The sequence below is a fragment of the Corvus cornix genome, chromosome 1, assembly GCF_000738735.6.
Source record: "Corvus cornix cornix isolate S_Up_H32 chromosome 1, ASM73873v5, whole genome shotgun sequence".
Lineage (NCBI taxonomy): Eukaryota > Metazoa > Chordata > Aves > Passeriformes > Corvidae > Corvus > Corvus cornix.
This window is the reverse complement of record NC_046332.1, coordinates 49708527-49735964: the sequence shown is the minus strand read 5'-3', so window position 1 is coordinate 49735964 and position 27438 is coordinate 49708527. Positions and strand designations below refer to the sequence as shown.

At 40.1% G+C, this 27438-nt stretch overlaps 1 protein-coding gene and 2 long non-coding RNA genes across 6 annotated transcripts in view; 2 read left to right on the top strand and 1 right to left on the bottom strand.

Annotated features, from left to right (window-relative positions):
- STARD13 (StAR related lipid transfer domain containing 13) overlaps positions 1 to 27438 on the top strand; it is a 326580-nt gene that overhangs the window by 81805 nt on the left and 217337 nt on the right. For all 4 annotated transcript variants that reach the window (XM_010400319.4, XM_019286339.3, XM_019286338.3 and 1 more), the window contains one exon: positions 1200 to 2112. In XM_010400319.4, the coding sequence (XP_010398621.4) occupies positions 1357 to 2112 (756 nt within the window). In that variant the 5' untranslated portion in view covers positions 1200 to 1356. The remainder of the gene's footprint in view (positions 1 to 1199; positions 2113 to 27438) is intronic.
- On the bottom strand, positions 12068 to 19605 carry LOC104689915. Its single transcript, XR_002045632.3, has 2 exons — positions 19195 to 19605; positions 12068 to 17777 (listed from the first exon to the last, which is right to left on the bottom strand). It is a non-coding gene; the product is annotated as an uncharacterized LOC104689915 (long non-coding RNA).
- Positions 19856 to 22488, top strand: LOC120411458. The gene is made up of 2 exons (XR_005603757.1): positions 19856 to 20122; positions 22186 to 22488. It is a non-coding gene; the product is annotated as an uncharacterized LOC120411458 (long non-coding RNA).

Here is a 27438-nt window from a genome sequence, read left to right as displayed (position 1 = left end):
GACATTTAAATAGCTATCAATAGCTGAGAGGAGGTCTGCATAAACAGTGTGTACCTGCATGCTCACATCTATTACAGCTGCAGTTCAAATGACAAAGGTAATACAATAAATCCAGATTTTCTGGATGTGTAACAGTATTCCTTCTATTACCAAATGCATGCCTGTAGCAGTAAAAGATACACTAACCAGCAGTAAAATATGCTTAGCTGGTGTGCACTGCTCAGTCTATGGCACATGCAGTGACAGGCACATCACATGCCAGCATCTAACTTTGCTTTCTTCCCACTTTGACAGTAACAGTGCTGCCTTCTGACATGTCTTCCTCATCACTGACAGGTTTGCCACATACATCAAAGGCTTAAGCTTCTCTTTTTATTTTGAAAAGCTTCTGCTCTGCTTTGCTCTCTCACAGATGGAGTACTGAAACAATCATTAAAATAAATACTATCAATATTCAATCTGTCACAAGAAGTAAATGACATGTATGGGTGAATGTAAGCTATTCAGTGATGCAGGATCAGTTCTTCAGCTGCTCCCTTCTCCCAGTGCATTGGAGGTGCACTGTGTAGATGTGAGCATGGACATTAAGACTTTTAAAGCAGACAGGGCCAACTCCAATGTAGTACTGAAGCTCTCTGTTATTTTTAGCCTCCTCCTTTTGCTTTTCAAATCTATTGGAAATGGACAGATGCTGCACTGCATTGGCAATTCACTGAATTCAAGATATACAAAATCATACCTGTACTGGCACCTTCTTTTCTGTCAATTTTCCCTATGACATTTCCCTATGTTTTGTTCCTTAGTCTTCCCTTTGGCATTTTAGTAGCTTTATCAGAGCAGTGTAAAAGTTGTCAGTGATTTAACAGATAATGAAAATACAGTGAACAGAGGCATGTTTGGATAACAAGCATATATCTAACATCACTTTAAATTATTCTGAACCACTGTGTCAATAATCAACTTAAAGTCATTAACTAAAAAACATTTCTGCATTTGCCATTTCTTTCCCAGTCTCTAAGCAAAACAAGTCAAGATTCTCATGTTTTAAGTTCATTTAATCTGCATAGATGAAACATTTTTCAAGAGGGATAAGTAAATCTGAAGTAAATTTGATATGGACACTTCATGTTTCAGGATTACTTTTGCTGATGCACTCCATTGCAAGCATGTTGGCATTAATTTTTTTTTTTTTTTTCCAGGATCTGAGAGGATTCAGATGGTTTATATGAGAATTCAGGCATTAATAATGACTGTGTGATCATGGTTTTGGAAAACTAAGAATATATTTCCTGGCTACATTTGCAGATTTATGTTTCTTAAGAAAAGCAAGAATGAAGTAATTTTGATCTCTGATGGATGAAACCCATTGGAATGGAAACTAACATCCATGAAGAAGAACAGGGCTCACCTTATCTTACACCTGCCAAGTGCGTGGGGACTACAAAGGAAGCAAAGTATGAAGAATACCAAAGCAAAATAGAAAATCAGGCAAGCCCATATGAATTTCAGAATGTGTTACTGGAACCTGAGCCGAGCTTGCTGTCTCTGTCATCCTTATTGGACCACAATGAGACATCCTTACAACTTGGCATGGCTGCAGGGTGTGCCAGTGCCACCAACCAGCCTGAGACAAAGCACCTTTGTGAAGAATTATCCTGTTCTACAAGGCACACGCCAAAGGAAGATCCTTTAAACCTTCCCATGCACACAGAGTGGCCAGTCCTTACAGGAAAAAATTCAGACAAGAAACCAGCAGCAAATCATGAGATCAGAGTCATAAAACACAAATCAAGTGCTATCACATTTTCTGATTTTGAATTTTTATCACATGAAGCTGACACTAAGCTCCATATTTGTGAGGCAGGAGAAGCAGATGATTTTTGTCCTGAAGAGGAAGAAGCAGATAACAGAGGTGATGATGATACATTTACAGAACTGCCACTGTATGAGGCATTTTTCAAAGGTCTTCAGAGAAGGAATGTTTCTCAAAGAAAGCAAGCTAAACATGAACTTACTAAATATCAGCACATCTGTCATTTAGAAGACTGCAATAATCATTCTGAAAAGCCATTGAAGGACCATGACAAGGAAGAAAAACACATGGAGCTGGAGGTAATACAAGCTACTCTTTAGTTTCAAGAGTGTTTTAAATAAGTGGTGTCATTCAAGGTTGGTTACAGGAGAAAAAGGAGTTGTGTAAATTGTTATAGGGTGATAATGAATTACAAAATTAAGAACCTAAACCTATAGTAAAAGTATTCTAGATTTTTTCACTAGACAAATCTTACTTCAGATTGACCACACTTCTATTAGCCTGAACTTTAAACTTTGGGTTTTTGTTTTACTTTTTTTTTTTTTTTAATAATGGGAACATTGGCTCCATTTCCTACATTCCTACAAGATCATGTATCGTGCCATATACAGCATACAGTCTGAGGACTGTTCCAAACAGATAGAACTCACATTTAGTCTTGGAGCAGAAAATATTTCTTCATGCTGAAAAATGGGCTTTTAGTGTGGTGACACTGTAGCACTGAGCCACTTAACCCACAGCACTGTTTCCACTTAATACCTGTTTTCTGTACTATTATTTCATTAAAACAATGTGGAGAACAAGTTAAAAACTGGTATATAATATTTTTTTTGGTTGGGTTTTTCTGGGTTTTTTTGTATCTGTACTGTTATACATCATGATGCTCTATAGACCAGAGGCCAAAATGAAAACAGAAGATTCAGGACAAAATTAAAAACCCTGTGTAAAAAAAAATCATCCAGCTATATATAACCTTTCCAGAAAAAAAAAAAAAAAAGGTAGAGTAAATTAACTTTGTTTATTGGAACTGGAGGAACAGAAGCCTCCCAGTTGAATTGTCACTAGTCTGGAGAATAAGCATGGTTTCCCCCCTGCCCCCAGCTGGTGACAAACCAAATGACTGAAGCTAAACATGTTTATGATTGGAGAAGTCCAGTTCTAGTACAAAAATATGAAGTGACTCCAAATAGCGGGCAAAAACAAACCCTTAGAATTCCAGTGTTCCTGACCTTGCAGAACAAATTGATCTTAACCTGCAGGTCGGGCATACCTTTCCTTCCTCTCTCTTCTCCTTCCTCCAGCTTTTAAAAGAAGTTATTTTCCATGTAAATCTGCTCTGTGCCTTGAAAACCAGGCTGTAGTCCTAGTCTTTTACCCAGTGTGTTTCATTTTACTCTGCCTGCAGTTTTCCTTTTACTTCTATATATAGAACACAGAGCTGCTTCATTGATTTCTGATTAAATGAAAGGAAGTAGAATTTGGACTATAATGTCTGTATTTACGTCAAAACTATGGTGTACAATACTTAATTGCTTCTCTCCTTTAGTCCTAATCTACCTCCAGTTTGGGGTGACTAATTCTGCCCTCCCTATCTGAGTGGGAGTTTTGTGCTGTATTTCATACATATTCCAACTTAATTGCAGAAACCCATAAGCACACGAAGAAATAAGCCAGATTTCTAGAAACTTTTCTCAGCAGATAATATTAGAAGACCAAGGCCCAAAGAGTGTTCCCAAACAGTGCGGCTTTTGATGCAACTGACCCTGAGAGATTCTCATGACACGTGGTTTACTAAGTAATTGCATTGTTATTCTAACCTAAGCCAAGTCTTAACTTCCTCATTTACTCAGAAACGTTCACATTAATGAAAATAGTATATCTCAAAATGGATGCACAATACCCTTTGAATTCTCTTTACTGAAGGTCATTCCCATAGATAAAAGGGAGAGGCCAGGAGATGTTGTCATTTAGTTTACTTTATGTCTATGCTATAAAATAAGCTCAAGGATGCAGCTTGTAGTGCAAAATAATGGATTATAAATTGCCAGACAAGCATGTGAAATTACCTAGTAAATCCCAGTAAATGTGTCAAAACATTTCAAAAACTGGAAGCAATGATGTAGTACTGGTTTTGATTTTTTTCTATGTAAATAAGTATGTGTCATTCTAGGAAAGCCTCCAAGAATTAAAAAAAAAAACTTAAAAAAATTAAGATTATCTTGTCTCTCAAATTTTAGCAGCAGTCATGCATTACTATTCAGACTAAAAACTCCCTCTATGACTCTGGTTGAAGCAAATGTATGTCATTGTCAAGTTACTTATTTCTATTGTTTAGAAATGGTGTTGGGAAGAAATGTCTTTCTAGTGGAAAGAAATTAAATAAATAAAGACAGCATGGGGTAAAAATCCCGGCAAGAGCAACTGTTACTGCTAAACCTTAAACTTAAAAATCATATAATAAACAGATTACTTCAGCCATACACATAGCGACTATCACACACAACACCCTGCACCAGACCCTGGCTAATCCTTGCTACTGGAGTTCACAGTGAATTGTGTTTAACATCTACCCCGCAGGGGCATTCCTAGCCAGATGTACTTGTTACTGACTGCAAACCTCCTATTTTAGGTCTAGAAAGGAGGAAAGGCTGTCACATTCTCCAAGATGGAAGTGCTGTCCCTTGCAGGCAGTCACCACAAGCAGAGTCAGTGTCCCAATCTCCTTTTAAATAACTGTTACATGCATTTAGGTGGCAACTGTTGAACTTCTTGTTTCATTCTAATTAACAAGCAGACACAAATCTTCAAGTGCACTGAACAGTAAACAAGTAGAGGGAAAATGGAAAAAATTCACCTTGTGTATGCTGCCAACTCTATGTCAAGTGGAAGAAACTGCTGAAAACAATTCATATAATGGTGCCCTTTAAGAAAACCTTTCTTTTTTTTCCAAAGGCATACAGCTTCTGCCTCTTCTGAGTGGTACAAGATAAATGATACTTCTGTTCAACTTACGAATTCAGCATGGTCCCCGAGTTTCCACCCTTAGAGCAGTTCCACATATATTTCCTGTGCCTTCTCATAAAATCTAAATTTGGAAATCTGTTTTTCTTTGTCAGGAGTCTGCAATCAGCAGTACATTTAATGCCCAAACACAGTTCTGTCCGAATACTTAGGCTAATGGTTGGACTAAATGTTCTTAAAGGTTCTTTCCAACCTAAATAATTCTATGATTATTTGGTTAATTCTGTCCAGAGATTCTTTTACAGATCTGAAGTGGCACCTTCAGCCATTTTTCCTTGTTTAACTTCAAGTCTTCATATCAAACTTGATACATTGTTTGTGCATGCAGCCATCTCTGTGTGCAGGGGCAATAAATTATTGAGAATAGCTTCTGAAACATAACATTTTTCCAGACTCTCATTTCTTCAAACCATACTGAGCAGGACACAGCTGATGACCATATTGAACCAGGAACTACTATTCAACTTTCCATCTGTAAGCTTATCCTATCTTTACATAGTCTGAAAACAGTATGTGTTACTTTCAGGAGTAGCATTTCAGGCAAGCAAAAAATTGAAGATATTTGACAGATATTAGACAATAAGAAAGTATTATGAAATCATACCCTTGACAGTGTGAATTGTCATGGATCTTCCCTCACCTCGGGAATTGTATAGAAATCCTGTCGATATTGTTGGCTGCTGCAAAGAGACAAGCAGAGTCCTACCAGCATGGCAGCAAACTGAAAATCCTTCTGGGGCAATTTCAAATAGTTTCTTTGAGAAGCCCATATTAGCAACTGGAACAGCCAAAACGGTTTCTGTTGCTGTTGGCATTACTTCGGGCACCTAACTGAGTTGTCACAACTTCCTCTGTTGTTTCTCTCTCCCTTGAGAGACAAGGGGATAAGTCAGCAAGGCCATGTGCTGGAAAGGAAGGTGTAGAGTAGCCATTAGGACGTGCTAGGTACTCCAGCAGCCTCTCTGCAGCCTCTCTGTCTGCACACATATTTACATCATGCCTCTTTCAACACATTTAGGAAGATCTACACCAAACCTGCTTGTTTGTTTAAAGGACCATAATGATGGACTAATATTTGCATTGAATGTTAACCTTGTTCAGCCGGGTCAAACAAAGAGTGAGATGCCACTCCCCAGGAGAGACAAGATGACCGAAACAGATAATTTGCTAATTAAGGTAGTGTTCACAATGAATATCTTTGTCAGGATTTGGCCTTCAGACTTAAGTTCAAAGACTTTTGGAGGAGGCTGCACAGATATGGGAGTGGCCTGTACAATGTCACAGACAGCTTCTGTGTTCAGCTCTGTATTGTGTTAGCAGGGGAGCTGGGCCATCACCTTTCACCATCAGTAAATCTTCAAGTAAAACTGTAGTCTTCTAAAGCAGGTTTGTGAAAGCGCCATTGTTTTTGACATTTAAAGTTAAGGCAACTGAACTCTGGAAATTATTTCAGAAAACAGTCATTTACTAGCAAAAAACCTGGATGATCAGTTTCTCTTTCGTTGATTATTCACTTACTTTCACTAATTTCCTTGTTCCATCCTTGTACTACAGTTAGGTAAATTTTATCCTCGTTACACAATCACTGCCAAATGAAAAGTTCGATAATCATTGTATCAGATTAAATCACAAGATTTAGGCTGGAATAATTTGCAGAAATGCAATATGGAAGTTTCCATAGCATCTGTCCCTCATTTTGTCTGCTTGATGCAGCCTAGGATGCAGTTGGCTTTCTGGGCTGTGAGGGCACATTGCTGGCTCATGTCCTGCTTTTCATCCATGAGAGCCCCCGAGTTCTTCTCTGCAGGGCTGCTCTCAATGAGTTCCTCTCCCAGTCTGTGCTCATGTCTGGGATTGCCCTGATGCAGGTGCAGCCCCTTGCACCTGGACTTGTTGAACCTCATGAGGTTCTTGTGGGCCCACTTCTGAGGTTTCTCCATGTCCCCACAGATGGCATCCATTCTTCTGGTGTGTCAACTGCACTACTCAGCTTTGTGTCATCCGAAAACTCGCTGAGGGTGCACTCGATCTCTCTGTCAATGTCAATGATGAAGATATTGAAGAGCACAGGTCCCAGGACAGAGCCCTGAGGGAGACCACTTGTCAGTGGCCTCCACCTGGACACAGAGCCATTGACCAGAATTCTCTGGCTGTGTCCAGCCAGCCAATTCCTTATCAACCAAATAGTCCAGCCCTTCAAATCCATTTGCCTCCACTTTGGAGATAAGGATGTCATGGGGGACTGTGTCAAAGGCCATACAGAAATCTAGGTAGATGATATCGGTCAGTCTTCTCTTGTCAGTTGCTGCAGTCCCAAATAGAGGAGATAAATACCATAAAATTTATTCAAAAGCCATAGTCCTTAAGGTCAATTATCATTCCTTAAAATATATGTATACTTCTGTGTGACTCGTAAACATTTTAATCAAGTAATCATACTATTTTTTCCTATGAGAAAGGAATCAGAAAGTTTTAAGTCTTTGACAATGAATTAATTTGACCTGGCAGTGTGCTCAGGTGGCCAAGAAGGCCAGTGGCATCCTGGCCTGTACCAGCACTAGTGTGGCCAGCAGGACCAGGGCAGTGACTGTCCCCCTGTACTCGGCACTGGTAAGGCCACACCTTGAATCCTGTGTTCAGTTCTGGGCCCCTCACTACAAGGACATTGAAGGGCTGGAGCATGCCTAGAGAAGGGCAACGGAGCTGGGGAAGGGTCTGGAGCACAAGTCTGATGAGGTGCAATTAATGGAGCTGGGGTTGTTTAGTCTGGAGAAAAGGAAGCTCAGGGGAGACTTCATTACTCTCTACAACTGCCTGAAAGGAGGATGTAGCCAGGTGGGGGTGAGTCTCTTTTGACATGTCTCAAGTGAAAGGACAAGAGGAAATGACCCTAAGTTGTGCCAGGAGAGGTTCAGATTAGATATTATTAAAAAAAAATTCACCTAAAGAATGGTTAGGCATTGGAATAAGATGCCCAAGGAGGTAGTGGAGTCACCATCTCTGGAAGCATTCAAGAGACATCTGGATGTGGCACTTGGGGATATGGTTTAGGGGTGATTATGGTGGTGCTGCGTTGCTGGTTGGACTAGATGATCTTGAAGGTATCTTCCAACCTTGATGACTCTGTGATCCCATGAATTTTCCTTATTCAGATTATACTGAGTTCATTCAATTGAAATTATCAAAACAGAGCAGCAGTCTGTGATGAGGTACGAGACCTGCCAAAGTAAGCTTCTTAGCCTTATACTTGGATGGCTTACACTCTGCTAGGTCCTTGTGCCTCTTGTATTCCTGCTCAGTGCCTTGCTTAGTCACTCTGAAGCACTTTTATGAGAGGTACTTTTCTGTTTTCATTAATGAGGCAGTGGGACTTAGGTGGAATTTAAGCTATCTAAAAATTGCCCCACAATAGTTCCTTCTTCTCTAATTCAGTTGTACAAGAGCAAAAGCTAGAAAGGAACATATTAGAGTGAAGTGCAAATTCCTACTCTCATTCCTCCCATACTTTGGAAGTTTGTACTTTATTTTACCCTATGAAACTGAGACTCCAAAGCTAGAGGAGGAGAATGGTTGCAAACTTGTGATGACTTCTTCGTGAGGAATAATACCGTTATTATTATCTCCATTTAGTCATCTTCTGCAGACATGGGAAGTCTACCCAGGTAGGAGAGCTGAGCACTGAAATAATATCCAGGGAGAACAGGCTATGAAGTCAAGGGGAGGAAAATGGGAAATTGCTTGTCTAAGAAAGGAGTGATGCACTGAGCTTTATACATTCTAATTTCCTTTGTGTGTCTGTAAGATTTGCACTCTCTGTATTTCAATGACACATTCTCTAGAGCTGATAGAAAAGGACATGGTAAGTAGAACTTTGTAAAGTTTTTAGCGTTTATGCTTGTTTTCTGCCTGCTTGGAAAAGGGATTGGAGAACTGCTGATTACTTTGGCAATGATGCATTATTATCAGTCAATAAATAATCACAATCAGCTCTTTATTATTAAGAGTCAGATAAATGCTGGCTTAGGGACTTTGATTATTAAGTTAAAAGAAAGAATTTTTTATTAGCTTCACAAATTTGAAGGACTAGTGGTGAATACAGCATTTTGTATTGAGTACTTTTTTCTCCCACCTCATTATTCCCATTACAATATGGCATTTGTTGTGTCCTGCTTGTTGTGGACATTAGCTACACAACTGTTTCTACTGAGAAATTATAGGAATTTTGGAAGTAACACTAAAGGTATAACAAGAATAGTAATTTCAGGATTTGCTTAAAGATCATACTGAAAAAATTTGGTATATTGAAATCATGTAGGAAAACATGCAGATACTATCAAAATTACTGCCTTTTATCTCTTCAGCATACTTGCATGCTGCTTGCATGTTTTAATTAACATGCATCACTCATTGTCAATTAATATAGAATTAAAAAATAAAAAGGTATATGGCCCTAGAAAGGATACACTTCTTGCCATTAGCAGGTACACCTATTTTAAATCACAAGATCATCTTCAGCAGGCATCAGGGGCTGCTAGGTTGAGGCTGGAGAAAGCATGCACTCTGGGTTTTGTGGAATATATCCTACAAACTATTTTGAGTAGTCCCTTTCAGTCTGGGCTCTTTCCTCCCAGGGAAAAGTTGTAATATGAGGGGACGTAACCTGTCCTTTATCAAAAGCAAAGCTAATGAACAAATCTCCATGTGAGGGGGTGACTAACACTCAAAAACTTCAGAGGGCTGTATTGGACTTGGTATTTCTGCAGTTTGAAGAATGCCATCACTCTAAAAACACGTAGTATATGGCATGTATTACTGACATAGTGAGATTCTGAGAAAATTAAAATTCCAGGATAAAGTAATGAAGAAAATTGGATAATTAGTCGAAAGGAGAACTGATCTTGACTTTCAAACTCCTTTAGAAAATTTACAAAGTACTTGGTGTTGAATTAGGTTATATACATATTTTATATATATCATATATATATATATATTATAGAAGGTGAGATTACTGAGTTATCTTGAACAGTGTGAAACCTTTGGGCTGTTCAGGTTAATGTGTAGAACTTTATAGCTGTCCTACTGAAAAGATACCGCACTGCCAACGAATTTTGTTGCACAGCCTCATCATGGGCCCATGTGCACACATTAAAACACCCCAAAACCAGCATTTTGGGAACTCCTGCTTTAGCATGTTCAAGAGCATTAGTGCATTGTTTATTGTTTATATTTATTGTTATTGTTTTTATTTATCTGTAGAATATTATCTGGAATATTCAGAAGATTATCTAGTTAACACAATAGATGTATTCTACTAAAGGAGAGAATATTCATTACATGTAACTTGAGTTATGGCTTTTTCAAATATTGACTACTTGATTTGTTGTGTATTTGAATATTTTAGAATCATAAGGTCACCTCAGGAAAGACCAATATTATTATTGCTCTTGCCAGAAAACATAACAAAAGATTATGTGTTTATGGTTGCACTGAGTCCATAAAATAGAAGAGGTATATCAAGATTCTTCTTTAAAAGTACCTGAAAATATCTGGAACCTGTGCAATGTGAGCCCATTCAAGTGTTTCATGTATCTCTATAGAAGGAGAGAAAAAGTCAACAGAAAATATGCCCTAAGTGAAGGCTGTGATGAACAACATTCCTCTGTCAGAGCATGGGAACAGGCACCTGTGAGAATTACAGACTGAGTTTTAGGTGCAGGGGACTAGAAGAAACATGAAGGAATCCGTTAATCTGTTTATCATTGAAATGATAGTTCTTAAACGAACAAATGGAGACACTGGATAAATTGTGGGATGGGCAGTAAGCAGAACCTGTGATCAGAAACTTGCACAAAAGATGAGGGGAACAGGTTGGGTTGCATTTTAAAGCTCGTTTGGCTGCCAAGCAAGGATTTGTAAGGTTTTTCAAGTCAGCCAACAGAACTGCAGTACAGCAGAGAAAAAAACCCAAACAAAACAGAAAGAAACAGAACATTACTCAATCAAAAACCTTGCAAACTTTATTTTGTAATATGTAAACGTTCTCAAGATGGAGTAAGAAAAATGAGTTGCAAATTTCTTCACACACAAAAGTCCCACTGAAAGATTGTGGCACTCCCTACAAGGCATTTAGGTGCTTTTGAAACTTCTTCCTAGGTAACACATGCCCAGTTAATGAAAATAAGACTCTAGGGATACAGCTAGGAGCCCTCTGTCCTTCTTTGTATGAAACTTGAATAAAATAATGTTAGCTTGGTATCATAACAGAGGTATTTCTTTGGTAGTGCCATGAGACCCTAACTGACGTGACCTGACATGCTCAGGGATCTATGACCATTTTGGTACTGCCACATGACAAGCTACCATACAACCAGAAATCTGTGTGAACACTGAGATATGTGACTGAAACCAATTTGGAGGAACATAAAAAATGTGTTTTAAATGTCATGAACTTCATAGAGAGTTTAGGATGATGGATCTGAGATTTCATTTTATAACATTCTTGTGTGGTTGCTTTCTGTAGGAAAGTGTCATCAGCCTCAAGCCTTTCCTTAACAATCTCTCCAAGTATGGAGTATTTCAAATTGTAATAAAAATGGAAACAGATTGTTCTTTCTATCCAAGCTTTTGTTCAAATTGATGCTCTTGTAAAACTCTTGCCTAGTTTTGAATTATCTCAGAGCTAAGACTTTTGCAGTGCAGAGAAGGGAAATCTCCTCTGAATTAGCTTGGAGTTCTCCTGAAATAAATCAGACAGGACATTGAAGTCAATGTCTGCATTTGAAATATTTTTTCTTCCACAAATTAACTTCAGCAAAATCTCACCAGTCTTTTTCTATTGTACTACTGGGCTTTCTTTATGTGTGCTTTCTATGGATTCTGAAATTCTTTGCCATTTAGACTATCAATCCAATGTTTCAAAGATCAGGTCTAGAATAGATCATGTTTTAGTGTCAAAGATTTAACAGCTCATTTTTAATATATGTGCAGAGGAACTTTGTTTGGCTTTAACCTAATCTTTGTGGCAAAGTAATTAGTGATATCATAGATAAACTACTGTAAGGTTTGCAGCTACCATTTGTTGTTTCTATTCAACCAGTAAAATGGTGACATTTCAGTATTTACCTAATAATGACTTTTCACTATGGCAAAAGCCTTGGCAGTTAGTCTGGGGTCTGATTTACTTAAATAAAAATGTAAAAAAAGCTGCTAAACCTGTCAAGGAACAACAGAATATAACACTGCAACTTGTATGTATTTTATTCTTTATGATGTACATCACATATCAAGATCAAGAGAAAAGTACACAAAGCCAGTAACTAGAAGAAAGAATAAACAGACTGCCTGTTATTAACATGCCAAGATAGGTGCCTAAACTGAGAGAAAGTGGAGTACCAAGTATTTCTGCAACTAAGGATCTGGACTCCAAGAGTTCACCTCAAGCTGTGCTTTTATCTGCTGTGTTAAAGAGTTTACCACGGTATTACAAATAAATGGTGATATATGGAAAATGATTATGTTTGTGAGATAAAAGATGATTAAACTAAAAAAGATTACCCCTGGAAGACAGAAACATTCCAAAGACCCTAGGGTTTTTTTTAAATAAAAGTTGCAATACTATGATGCATTTCTAATGCAAGGGGCTATCAAGATACCCTTGTGTTTTGTGTAGTACAGATCACGTGCTATTTTGAGTTGTCCAAGCCTTGTCTTGGGGGACACATAATGCCACGGAGGTTAAGAAAAAAACCCAAAAAATTAAAAGAGAAAAAGGGTATTAAAAAGCCTTAGTGGGAAACCCCCAATATTCCAAGCAAGCAGAGATGAACTCATGTCTTTCTGAAATAAAGGCAAAGGAAAATTATACAAGTTCAGAAAATGCTTTTGAAACCAAACTTTTCAGACATGACAAAGCCTGCATTTTGCATGTGAATAACAGACAGCAAACTTAAAAACTGCCACTTCTCCAAGTAAAAACAAACAAAAAATAACAGCAAACTCTAGTAAGAATTGCTATAAATTGGAATGTATACATTCAGTTTAAATGCTCTCAGATCTCCTGTGTGCAGTGTTTCCAGCTTTATACAAAGTTCTTAAGAAGATGAGTTTAAGTTGCATTAAACAGAATGAAGATATCTAAGCTAAAAAAAAAAAAAAGATGACTCGACCTTCTTGATGGGTGCTTTTTTTCTTATTTGTAATTTGTGTTCAAATGATTGCAAATACTAAGGAGTGCTCACACAAGCAGCTTGGAACACACTGCATTTAATTCTAATGCAAATTAAAATGAATCCATAAGAGTAGCAAGTATGAGGTTGAAAACTGTACAAATTTGAGAAGGAAAATTTGGTTTATGCATCCAATTTAAAATTGGCAGTATATAGCAAAAAACCTCAACCTCCTAGGTATAACATTATGAATAAAAGCATTCCATTTTGCAAAGGAAGTAATTCTTTTTAAATTTGGGGTTACTCTAGTTCAGAAAAAAACTCCCCAAAGATTCAAAATTCTCCATGACAGTGAATAATTCCTTACCCTGGGTGTGATATGTCAGGAGCCTCCAGCAGCTTGCTAGGTGGGCTACTAAGGAGCTTGGATAGCCTAACTGGCAGGTAAAGGTATTTTCCCCAGAGGAAAGTTGTCAGAATTAAGCTGTCTTTGAAAAGTAAATCAAGCTTGATGCATTGACAAATACCAATTATATGAAAAAATATCACTTATAATGTAAGATATGAAATTGCTATCACTTTGGCATTTTAAATTTTAAATTCAAATGTACGTTGGGTGGGTTGCAACTAGGCTGGTTTCTACACTGTCTAAGCAGGGTTTTTCCAGCAGGGCTAAACTGTACATTGATCAGTTTATGCACATTTTCCCTCTAAGAGCTGTCTAGCCCAATTCCTTTTGTTACTGTTTTGGGTTTTGGTTTGTTTTGTTGGTTTTCTTTACAGGTAGCAATATCATACTGGGACTATACAGAGGTGAGCAGGATTGGAGAGCAATTGGGAGAACTTGTCACTTTTTTAAGTTCCTCAAGTGTTGCATTCAGGCAAAGTGCTAAAATACAAACTATGATCCTTCCAACCTTCCTGGTGTGTTTAGATATACCCGAAACATACATAAAACTTTCTTCTCAAGGATATCTAGAGATCTTCCTGAACCTGCAAATCTTGCAATTCTACATTATACCTCATTTTGCTAGCAAGATTTTGCTTATTAGTGCTACTGTTAAGTCTTCTGCATTGCAAAATGCACTTGTTTGAACTACGTAACTGGAGAAACTAGCTGAAATCCTTGAATTAGCCTAGGAATTGTTTGTTTTCAGTTATTTGTAGAGTTACACCAATAGACCTTTTTATGTGGATTTTTGTGGTTGATGGGGTTTTTCTAAAATATGCCATATCACAGGGAACTGAAATATGTATGAATAGAATTATCAATGCTGGAAATCATCCCACAGCAGGGGTTTTTTTTCACTCTTTCTTAAAATTCTCCTAGTAATTCCAAACAACGTTTTCCTGTTCTTTTCAATAACCATTACTTTTATAAATAAAGCTTATCAAATACCTTAACAAGGATAAACAGAATTTTTGAATGCTTTCAGTTAAGGTAGTTCACAAAGAGCCAGGCAAATGAAAATAAAACTAAAGTACTCCAAAATACAAGCTATGTTAGAACTGGGAGTCAATAATGGTCAGGCTAAATCTCTGCTTGATAAGTGAAAGCTCATGCTTTCAGCTTCACCTGCCTCAGAACTTCTTCAGTGCATTTGTATTTTGAAGATTTTGCAAAACTCCTGTATATTATAAAAGTAGTTGCTACACGTCACTGTTCTCCCTCAACCCTTCTTATTCCAGCAGCAGACGTCCGAAGCAAGGGAGAGAGAACGTGACTGAACCTTAAGGTTCTGGTAACAGTAGTTTTTGCTATTTAGTGACCATCATATTCTTACAGCAAGATAAGATTTTTTGGAGCTCTAGGCCTCATTTTCCAACCTATGTGTTATACAAAAACACTTACACGGCACAAGCAATATGTTTACAAGCTCTGGGAACACAAAGCCATTCTTTTCCTTCAGGAACGATGCCTAAGGCCGCTTTATCAAAGCAACTTTTCTTCAAAAATTGAGATCAAACTGATTTATTTAACAGAAGGTGTTTTAGGGTTTTAACTCAGTATCTTCTTTCCAAGCTAAAAAGGACATGCTAAAATATATAATCACTATTTTGTTTCTGTTTGTGACTAAAAAAGCCACAAAAGAGTCTTCATAAAGTAAGATGTCCAGGGGAAGCAAAATATTATGTGGTCAGTATTATGCATATATGCAGTCACTATATGCAGTCAGTATTATGTAGTAATAATACAACATTTACTTCACAGTTCCTTTTTTTTTTTTTTATTCTAGCAAGACAGGGCTTCAGGCCTTTACAAATACCATTAACAATTACAAATACCATGACTAGTTAAAGTTTTGAAAGTTGTTTTTATCACTCACATGGTACTTATGTCTGTTTCTAATCTCTGAAAGAAAAAATGTAGTTCAAATTCTGAACACTATAGGTATGTAACTAGCATTAATAATTAAAAATATAAGACTACACACTACATAAATTAATAAGGGATTAAGGATTCTATGAATGCACAGACAAATGCATTAAGTGATGATCTTAATTCAGCATTTAAATTCTGCCCAATTCCTTCAGCTTCTTAGTTTCTATATTTGTCATGGCTTTTCTTGTCATTTAGAGAAAAAAGAAAAAGTATAAACTACAGCAGGTTATTATAGTAGCACACCTGATGCTGGGGCTTTTAGCATAGGCAGGTAGCAGAAACAGTTTACCAAACAAAAGATAGCAAAAAAAACCCAAACAGAAAAACAGAGAGGTGACTTGCAAGACATGTCCCTGATACAGCCAATGGCTTGTTCAAAATTTTATGTGTAACACTCTTTGCTTCTCCAGGTTGAAAGTTTTTGCTCATTTTACTAGGCAGGGAGGAGTGAAATCTAATCTCTATAGTTTAGGCTATTAATTCTCTGGCACTAAGATATTTAAGTCTCTATGGTTCCTGATCATCCATGGGGCCTGGTGGAGTATGCCTGCAGCTCTTATAATTTTCTTCCAGAGAAACAGGGAATGTAGTAGGAAGACCAGGAGGAGTGGAAGTGGGGATGGTGCACAGCACAACTTGCCTTAACACGGAGTTAAGACATCAGCAGAATGTTATCTGGGTGTTAGGGAATGTATCCAGTTTCCACGCTATAGAGAAAGCAGGCTGTCAAATGAAGCACATATATTTCTTACACAGTTGAGGAAAAGACACTGATTCCTTCCTCATTCCCAATGACTGGGCTTTTTCCAAAAAAGATTTTCAAAAACATACTCATCTGCTGCAATTTTGCCACAAAAAATAATTTTCCTTTATGTGGCTGTTTTCAATCCACTATTCTTCCCCCTGCCTAACATTCAGAAAGGGACTAACTAAATCCCTGTCTTGATCCTTGGCCACTAGAGACAGGCATCTAATGAATTCACTGCACTCCCTGAGTGCTCTGCAAGGAGCAACCTCGCAGGGATGACACCTAAGCGGAAGCTGTTGGGAAACTCCTTTGCTGCTTATGAAAAAAATAAAAGAGCATGCGGGATGAGTGACACAAATCCTATAAAATCAGCAAATAAGCTCTGAACAACCTTTGTAATGTATTTTTCTTCAGTTTCTCAATCAGAGACCAACTGCCCTCCATGAGGGAAGAAAAGTCATTTATAAAATCAAGCATCTCAGGATAGGAAGTGGAAATTTATTGTCCTACTGTTTCTACAGACTTCACCTAATCACCCCATGATGATTATCTCAGAAAACTAATTAATCGTTCTAAAATGCTTTTCAGATTTAAGATTACCACCCTGACATTCTGCAGAATTAATGCCTCCAGCCTCACCCCTTTCAGCAGCTCTTGCTTCCCAAACTATTCCACACCTCTCACTGCTTTCCATCATACTCCAGTCCTCTCCTGTTCTTGCATTATTTCCAGTTTCTACTTCCCACTATTTTCCCAACACTGCCTATGTCTTCTTTACTTCCCTTCCCCCAGAATGTCCCCAGGCCCCCTCCATGACTCCAGCAAGGGATGATCACTATGTGCTTTAGCTAGTGGTACCTTTTCACTGCCTGGCCAATTAGCACATAAATTCATCAGCAGCTACTCAGAAATTATACCGGCTGTTATCCTTGGTTTTATAGCGGGCCATCACTTTTGTCTCTTGACAGTCACAATTTTGATTAAACTAGGGTCTCTCTGATACTCCTTCCCGTCTTTTAAACTGGCTTGAAGGTATCCGAACTTTTCAAAAGTTGTGGGAGAGACGTAACAGCAGCTGAGCAACACAAAGCCAGAACACTATGGTTTTGTTCTCTTAAAACACCAAGGAAAAAAAGAAAAAAGAAAATATGAAAGAATTATTTAAAAGTATAATTACTATATCTATAAGTTCCCTTAAAATATAATGGAGAAAAGTTGGAAAAAATGTACATTTAGCAGTTAATTAAAGCTATAAATTCCTGTAATGAACAGTGAGGAAAGGTCTATTACAAAAAGTAAATCAAACTAGAAAACTAGACTATCCAGAAGGAAAACACAAGAGAACTAATTTTTAAAAGGTATTTAAAAATACTTTGATTGATGTAGTCCAAAATGTTTCAGTTTATCTATTACAGAGGAATAGAAGTTGGGAGTTACATTTATTCTCATTTGTATTGACCCAGACAACAAAGAACCACAATCAAAATTAGGTTTCCCCAGCACCAAGAGCTGTTTGCTGTAACATGATCCAAATTCATGCTTCAAAGCCTTGATTCTCTGCTCTACCAGCTGCTCCTGAGTGTCATGATGTCAACATTAGTAGGCTGATCCTCCACATCTGGATCTGACGCTTTGCCAGCGTTCACTCTGTAATGAAAGGAACTGCAATTACAGCCTGACTTTGACTTGAAGCATCCAGGATTTCTATTCTTCCTCCCTACCCACATCCTTCCATTTCATGCCCAAAATGTAATGGACTTTGAAGAAAAAAAAGCCCCTTTTCCATCACCAAGAAAGATAAAAGACAAGATTGTCCAAATCTGCCAACTCAGACTTGTTTCTATATGTCAAATGAAATAAGCAAATCTTTAGTGTTTTCAGAAATGCTTAATTTTAGACATTCATCTCTTGAGCTGTTCTGAAGTCTAGAAGTTTGGAGAATTTTCTCTCTTGCCTGGAAGTCTCCTTTCGCGTTCAAATATCAGAGTTGAATTCAGGCTGTCTCACAACTAACAAAAGTCATCAACTGACCCAAGGCAAACTGTGATACAATCAAATGGTTCAAACACAAATAATTTCAGAATTATGTGCTTCTGACAGCCAGGGCTGCCTAGCCTTGAGAATTTGGGCACATTTTGCACTGATAACTGTCTCAGATTATCTATGCAGTTCCTATTATTCATGAAACTATTGAAATCAAGGCAATCTATTCATACCTCAGATTTGACACAATTATATTCCTGAAGTCAAACAGAATCAGTCTCAACTGAGCACATTTTACTCTGACATCTGTCAGCTACGACAGAGGGGCAGATTTCCCATGCAGAAAATTACAGATTTAATTTTCAGAAATGTGTGTAGCTATTTAGAGGTGCAGTTAGCCAGTTTTAAGTGCAATGCTTTTATGGTAGCAACTGTAGCCTTGAACATAAAAGAAGGAACTTTTGTTCAGTGTATGCAATTGCAGAAATATTTCTGAAAATATCTCCAGTGAGGGACACCCCACAAGCCCTCTGGGCAATCTGTTCCAGTGCTGGGTGACCTGCACAGTAAAGAAGTCCTCCCTCATGTTCAGGTGGAACTTCCTGTGCATCGGTTTCTGCCCCTTGCCTCTTGTTCTATTGCTTGACAGCACGGAGCAGAGCCTGGTCCGTCCTCTGACACCTCCTTTCAGATACTCATAGACATTGATTAGGTCCCCTCTCAGTTGTCTCTTCTCGAGGCTGGACAGGCCCAGCTCCCTCAGCCTTTCCTTGTAAGAGAGATGCTCCAGTCCCTTGATACATTTTGCAATCCTCCGCTGAAGAGAGATGCTCCAGTCCCTTGCAGCCCTCCGCTGAGCCCGCTCCAGGTGGTCTGTGTCTCTCTTGCACTGAGGAGCCCAGAAATGAAAGATCTGCTTGTCTTTAGATTGTTTTTAAGCCTTGTGTATCTCTGCTTAGCTGTGCAGCCAAAGCAGCAGCAGCCTCCGCACGCCCAACCAAGGCATGAGGCAGGTCCTTCTAGCTGAAGTGCTCTGACATACGGAGAACCTGAGGCAGGGCGCTATGGAAAAGTCACTTACTGGAAGGGCAAAGCCAGACCCGGCTGGGAGACTTTCCACACCACGGGGGAGGCTCTCGGGGCAAGCCTGAGGCAGGGCCAGCTCGGAGGCCCCTCAGGGCCCGGGCATCCCGGCGTTCCATCGTTCCCGTCCCTGGGGCCGCTGCGGCCCTGAAGGTAACGGGGCGGGCCGATCGCTCCCACGGGCAGGCGGGCGGCGGCTCCGGGGCTCAGCCTCGCCCCCTGCAGGAGCCGCTCGCCGCTGGCAGCGGCTTTTCTCCTCACAGAGCCCACGCGGGCGGCGCCTCCCGGTGCGGGGGTTGATGGCGAAGCACGGTCGGATGCCAGCGCGGCGCCGGGAGCGAGGCACGGCCGTGTCCCGGAGCGCTGCCCCGGCAGCTCCCGCCGCCCCTGCCCGGCGTGGGCGCGCTCCCTTCCCTGCCCGCTAGAGCGCCCCCTCGGCCGCCGCGGCGCCGCCCGCCAGGTGGCGCTGCCACCCCGCGAGCCGGCGGCGGCCACCGCCCCCGCCCCCCGCCCCGGCTCCGCCCCGCCCGGCGGCGTCACAGCGGCGCGAGCGGAAAGGGAAGGGGGGGGCGCTGCGCGCGCACCTCGGGGCGCTGGCCCGGGCACGAGCCCCGCCCCTCCCATCCCCCCCCCCCCCCCAGCCGCGCGAGAGCCCCTGGAGAGGGCGGGGTCGGGCCGGGGACCGTTGGGCGCGCGCGGGCGCCGCCATTGTTGGCGGGGAGGGCGGGAAGCCGCGGCCGCCCCTCAGCGCCTCCGCCGCGCCTTCCGCTCTGCCCCTCCGCTCCTGCCCCGCCGCCCGCCCTGGCCCCGCTCCCCCGCTCGGCCTCAGGGCCCGGCTCCGGGGCCGCAGCGGCGGCGGGAGAGGCGCGTGTGCCCCAAACCTGCTCCGAGCCCGCCCTGCCGCGCCCCCTCGGCCCCGCTCGGCGGTACGTGCTGGCCCCCGCCCTGCCCCGGGGCCCGGAGTGCTGTGGCCTTGAGCACGAGCGTGTGGAAACGATTCGTGGGGTTGTTTTCGGGGGAGTTTCTTGGTTTTCGGTTTTAGGGTTTTTTTGTGAAATAATGCTTCCCCCAGAGAAGGATCGGGAAAAGCAACACTTTTGTTTTGGGGGTTTCTTGGTTATGCTTTTGTTTGTCTGGTTGGTTGGTTTTGGAGTTTTGTAAAGTACGCTACTCAGATTATTTGGAGGGATCTGAGAAAACCTGGTGGCCTGCAGGTCCTAATGCTCACTAATTCATTTTTGGTTGGAGAAACCTTTTCTTTGTTCTTTCTCCTCTGACTTTTGGAGGAAGAAGCCTTTGTGCAGCCTTTCGTGGGATGGTGCTACTGCCTCGAGTCCCAGCGAGGTTCCCTGCTGCTGCAAGAGCTGCTGTTGCAAAATTCGGTTTCTTTGCAAATCTTACATGACATTTTTAGTGCGCATGCCATAGAACAATTAAAGCATGTGTTAGCTGTCATTTGGTGTGAAGATACCATGGTGTTTGTAAATTTGCAGGTGCATATTATTTTGGGACAACCACAAGAATTTTTGTGGAACTACATGGATATAATAAAATTATAGGATGGTTTGGATTGGAAGGGACCTTAATGATCATTTGGTTCCAACACTACTGCTGTGGGCAGGGATACTGTACACTAGACCAGGTTGCTCAGAGCTCCGTCTGATCTGGCCTTGAACACTTCCAGGGATGGAGCATCCACAACTTCTCTGGGCAACTTGTTCCAGTGTCTCACCACCCTCACAGTAATATGGGGAAACTTGGATGAATTTCTTGTACCCCTTACACATCAGCTATTACTTGTCATAATTTTTTTTGTTATTTAACAGATAAGTGTAAGTTTTAATGAATTTAAGTAATCTGAGATAATACTGGAATGTTTAGCAACTGTAGTTGCATTTCTTTAAGAAAAACATAATCTTTGCATTATTCAAGTTTTTGAAATAATGTTAGCAATATGAGCTACATTATTTTTGTTAATCTTGTTGTTCTAGAAATTTCAACAGTTTTTTTAAATGGATTTTTAAAATGCATTCAAACGTCCTTAAATACTTACAGCAAGTGCATAGATGGCATCTGAATAGTTTTTGAATAATACTGAAGCCCAGTGGTTAAACCTGGATACTTGGGTGTCAAACTTCCAGCGGAGATCTGGGAATCATGCCTCATTACTTTTCTGGGCTCAGGATTAATGCTCTCTCTTCATTGTTAGCTTGATGAAAATTGGTTCAGGATATAATTTAGAAGGTTTACATTATTTCAATTATCATATATTCTCTTGTCCTCTCATAAATTCATGTTCCATCCATTGTCCCATCACCACCTATCCTTAGCTGCTAAAAATAGCATCCCTTCTGCCAAGCTTTCTCATCTTTGTCCTTAAGTACCCTTGAATTCCAGAAGGTGCCTTTTGCTCTTTATTTGTTTCATTAATTTCAGATTTCTCTATCCAAGTGGCTTACGAGCATTAATACATCTTCTCATTAGTGCATTGTAAGAACTTGGGCAGGGAACAATGTCAGATTTGACAAAACTCCATGAATTCTTGTGAATTTTAGAAAGACCATCCTTTTAATCCTCCTCAATGGGTTTGAGGTTTTTGTTTGGTAGCTTGTCATAAATACGATGATAGTATTGCTGTGATTTTACTGGTTTTGTATTATCAACAGTGCTTTTATGAGTTATGTTTTTGTGTGTAATGTATATACCAAAGAAGCAGCTTACTTTGAAAATAGCTGAAGTTCCAAAGTACTTGGAGACGTTCTGCAGTACCAGTTTTCTTGGAAATTCTTTCACTGTAGATAAGAATTTTTAAAATTCCAGTAACTGAAAACAGGAACGTGGGTATTTTAAGATAAAAAAGTGTTAAGGTTATAGTTACCTACACAAGTTTTTTTAAATAAAAGTATGCTGGCACTTGGTGTCTCTTTCTTTACAATTAGAAATTTGCCAGATATTGTGAGATCTCTGTCTTTACCATCTTAATCTTTAGAATCTGCTCCAGAGTCCTTCAAGGAAACACTGACACTGGTATTTTTAGAAGAAATGACTCAGCTTGTGTGTTGGATTGCCAGGCAGCCCTGGTGCCAGCAGAGGGATTGATTCCCAGCTCTTGGTGCCTTTGAGTGCCCACACACCGAGCATCAACTTGTGTCCAAGTGAGCTCTGACAGTTGTGACTGATCACCGTGGCTGCCAGTGTGCGAAGGCAGCAGACAAAGCCTTGCTTAATTCAACTGCTGTATTAAACAATTTGTATTGCTTTACCAATAAAAACTAGACAAAACCCCAGTCAACAGTGGAATAAATCACCTGTGCTGTTTCACAGCTGGAGCCTGGCAGGGGAGGGGAGGAGGGCACCCATGTTGGCTCCTGTTGCTCCAGGGGAAGTAGTGCTGGCCCTGCTCCAAATGGGGACACGCCACACAGGTCGCTTCATTCTGGGTCCAGCAGCAAAAGTAAGGCACAAGTGCTTCCTCTCATGAGGCTCCAGTGCTTCATGCTTTAGATAAGCTCATTGCTGGCTTTCCCCTAGCACTTTTGAAGGCTTTTTCCCAACGTGAAAAACCTCCCCAAAATTGCTTTACCTTTCATAAGGTTTATGGATGGGATCTCCAGAATGTTTCATGGGTCACAGAATCATTTTCGGTTAAAATTTTTATCTGTAATTACTGTTTTCTAGTTCATGTTACTTTAACTACTGGTGTCCTTTTTTCCAAATTAATGGCCCTGGCTTTGCTCCTCACCAGGCCCGTGTTCCTCAAGATCATGAACAGGAAGGGTTTGACAAAAGACTGAATGTGGCAATCAGTGTTATGGTCTGGTTGACATGGTGGTGTTCAATTGTAGGTTGAACTCAGGGTCTTTTCCAAGCTAATTGATTCTGTCAGCTCACAATGAGGGCATGGTCACAGCAGCCTGGATCGCCTCCGGTCTTAACCCCTTTAATGAGCTCATCCACAGTGGTGAGCACCAGGTCCAGTAGTGCTTCTCATCTGGTTGGTTTGTCCAATACCTGGACCAGGAAGTTGTCATCAATGCACCCAAGGATTCTCCTGGATTTCTTACAGCTAGCTGTGTTGCTTTCCCAGCAGATGCCTGGGTGATGAAAGTCCTCCACTAGGATGAGAGCTGATGTGATGCTTCCTGTATCTGAAGCAGGAGGCTTGGTCTCCTCCCCCTGATCAGACCCCCACCACAAGTGTCCTTTGTTGGTCCTGTCTTTGATTTTTTTACCCACAGACTCTCAACCTGTTTGTGGCTGTTTTTCAGAGGCACCTCTTCACAATCTATTCCTTCCTTTACATAGAGCACAAAACCCCTGTCCCTCTTCACCTGTACATCTCTTTTTAAAAGCTCATAGCCTTTGACTACAGTTCTGTCCCAGCATCTTTCCCTGATAGGTCACAGTTTTCTAATTGCATTGTGTTTTCCAACTCCTCTTGCTTGTTTCCCATGCCGTGTGCATAAGCATAGAGGCATTTCAGCTGGGCTGTGGGCTGCACCACCTTTTGGGAGGAACCCTCCCTAATTCCTTTGGGATGATTTACAGGTATTTCCCTGTTGTTTTCTAGAGTGTCGGTATCTTCTGGTTCTTCTCTGTCACTCAGAAGTACATCCCCTTCCCCCTAATGCACATAAAATATATCAGGCCAAAGGTGAAGCTGAGCCCAGCTCTTACACATCCTGGGCAGCTCTAACCACAATGTTTTTTAAAGAGAGAACTCTTATTTAGGAAAACTGATTAAGTCCTACCCAGTCTCAAAAGGTGTAACTAACCACACTGAGGAGAAGGATCTGTAAATTACTTATTCTGGTCTGTAACTTTTTGTGGATTTAGTGGTGTGAGATCCCTCAGTCTCGTAGAACCCAGTCTGAAACCTAGCATTTATTAGTCAGGAAGCACTGCAGGGAGATACCTGCTGTGAACAGACACAAGTTGGTTACATTTTCCAGGGGAGTCATGGTAAGTGTGGATTTTGCAATTAGTAATTTTCTGTGCAGAAGTTACTTGTATCTTAATACCTATGTGTGTAAACTATTTTGACATACATTGTCACTAACTGTGATGTGCAGGTGCAAGCACTGTTGCAGATGGTGCCAAACCAAATGAACATGGACAGTGTGAGGAATTTGACTGCTGCAGGTGTTTGGGAGACTAGGAGTGCAGTTCACTTCCTTCACCTCCCAAAGGTGGTGGAAATGGTAGAATAGATAAATGATGAGCTGGCATCTGTTGTGAAGCAGCTGAAGGTAGGATAACCCGAGAGGATAATTCATATGCTGAAATAGAAGCAGATGTCAATTAAGACAGCCTGTCTGGCCACTCGGGTGCCAGTTCTGTAGCATGTGTCATCAGTACAGGCTTGACAAACAGCCTGTTTGTGAAATTTGGTGTTGCTTGACATCATAATTTGTTAGAAGGTGGAGATGCTGTAGGCATTGAGAATCTGGAAAATTTAATAATTGAAGCAAACCCAAATTATAATTTGATGTTAAAACCAATGAGGTGCCATTTTAAGTTGTCGTTGGTTTTCTTAATGAGAAGTCCAGTACAAAACTAGTTGCTTTTACTGGAAACAAAATGAAGCTGCAACAGAATTTTCATATTAGACTGTCTGGGCTACTGTACTTTAAAACTTCTGCAGTGGTGTGCAACTGTTTTCCAAAACATTTTGCTCCAAACCTTTTCTTCAACTAAATTCCTTTCTTCTCCCCTTCCAATTTCTCTCTTGTCTTGGGTGAAACACCATGCTGATGCAGCTTGTGGCCTTCAGTCCTAGGAATTAGCTTAGGTGTCTTCATCTGGGAAATTTTCCATAAACATAGCATTTGGAAGATTCCATTGCTAAAACGGGTTCTGTCCTGTCCTGCCTAGCTTAGAGCAACACTCCTTAAAAACTGATGCAAGAATCCTTAAGAGAGACAGGACTTCAGAATTTTGTTTTCTTTCATATGATGGACATTATCACTGTGCAAGATCAATGTGTTGAATACAAAGTAAAGGTCAAATTTGCCAATTTACTGTCTGAAAGAATAAAAGCAGTTATAAAAAATAATTTAGTCCATTTCTGAGCTGCTTTGACTTTGACTTTGAAATGTCAAGTAGTCAAATACATATAATGAAGTAAGGGTTATATTACATTATTTTCTCATAGTACCACTTCTTTGGGTTCCTTTTTCTCCCTAACAGGTTGTGCACCTATTAATCATTTTAAAAAACCCAAGCATATATCCTTATTGTGCTGTATCTTGAAGTTAGTATTTCCGCAGTATTTTTTATATTTTACTGTATTCACTGTTCAAAGACACAGTGGTGTGCTTAAATACAGACACATAAAATCATAGAAATGCATGGTTGAGCTTAGTGAAAGAAAAATAAGGGAACTTTGTGGGGCCGCTGTAAGGGGAAATGTAGAAAAAGCCAGAAACAACCTTAAGTGTGTTTAAAATTCAGTTTTGTGTGCTCTAGAGCATCAAACACAGAAGGTTTCATCATTCATACAGGTATGGCTTGTGTCACTTCTGAAAACTTGTCTGAAGAAATCAGTAGCTTGTAGCAGCAGCCCTCAGGCAGGAAAGCACCAAAAAGAAAGTGGCTGGACAGGAAGGAAATCAAAGCTCTGTACACAGGCGTATTTAAGAAGTGTAAATATAATAAGTTTAGGGAAAAAGGATTCATTTGGAAAAGGTGTTTCCTTTAAAAGAGATTAACACACATCTTCATGTTAGTATTTCTGTAGCTTTTCTTCTGGAAAACTGCTAAGGTCCTTACAGCTCATCATAGGTGACTATTTTGCGGATCAGAAGGATCCGGATTGCTCTGAATTTTATGTGCTATCCCTGAAGAGCTTTCATTTTCCCAGAAACCTATGTGAATGGCCTTGCCTGCTGACTCGAGAGGTTGAAGAGACCTCCTTGATAATTTCAGATATATAGCCATACAGTTCTTAGAAGTGAACAGGTTGCTAACTGCTGAGTTTACTCACCTGCTTTCCAGGATGAAGGTGCCACAAGTTAGTTGTCCATCCAACAGCTCTGTAAATATTTAAGCAACACTGTAGTGGCATATGAAGGGAAATTCCCTTTGAAATATTTTATCTTCAATATAGAGGGCACACATAAATTTAGTTTTTGAATGAAAGAGTCCTTTGTATTCTAAACACTTTTTTTTCTGAAGGATTTTGCATAGGGAATCAATCTGGCTTACTCCCCCAGTCCCTGTAGGCAAAGCCGTCAGCAGCTGAGAGACCTTCTTTTACACAGAGATTCTTTTAAGAACAGAGAATCCCCATCAGTGCAGCAAGAGCAGAATATGATATTTGGTCCCTGAAATTGTTCCACAAAATCATCATTTACAGATCTAGACTGTACATCGGAGAGAATTTTTATCTGAGCAGATTTAATAGGGAGGAGGGTTAAATAGCATTGGTATTTTTTACTTGGAGATTACTGATTTACTACCCGAAGTTGTACAATACACTAATTACCAGAACAATTGGACCTATTGAAGTAACGAAGTGAAAGCCACAAATTATCAGATAAATTTAGAGTTGTGTAATTTTCTCATAACCCTTCTCTTGGAAAGCCTTTCTACTTCCAGTATAGGATGAAGTCTGGCAGCGGGGGTTAACCCTGACCCCTGAGTGTTCTATATGGACTTGTTCATTTCTGCCACATTCTTTCAGTTTAAATTTAGATTTGCTGGCAGCTATTATGCCCCTTGCAGTAAGCCTCATGACCAAACATTGAAACAAATATGCCTTTTATCAGAGATGTTTTTGCCGAATAAGATTAGTGAAGAACACTTGAAAGCTGAAAAACAATGTGCAGGAGCCTTTGGTCCAAAAGGTGCTAACCTTTGAATGTCTGGAACGTATTTTCTTCTCAGTGTTAGAAAAGAGCAAGTAAGTGTTTAGATGATTGAGCATAATCTTGCACCCTGTTTTACCTCTAATTTGTTATTGGTAGTAATGAAATTTCAGCTATGCAAATGAATACAGAGTCAGGAGACATATGAATGTGTATTTGCAACAAAGTCATTAAGCTCTTCTAAAATAGGCTATGGTTGCTGCAGGAAGTAGCAACATACAACTAAGTTTTATGTTTTGCTGATTGCTAAATATGTCTTACTAAATCTTAAAAAGTTGGGTTTGTTCTTCTATACAGTAGCTATCTTAAGCACAATAGCTGCATTTGTAACTGATTTAAGGAAGTTCATACCCCTTAATTTTCTATTTTCCACA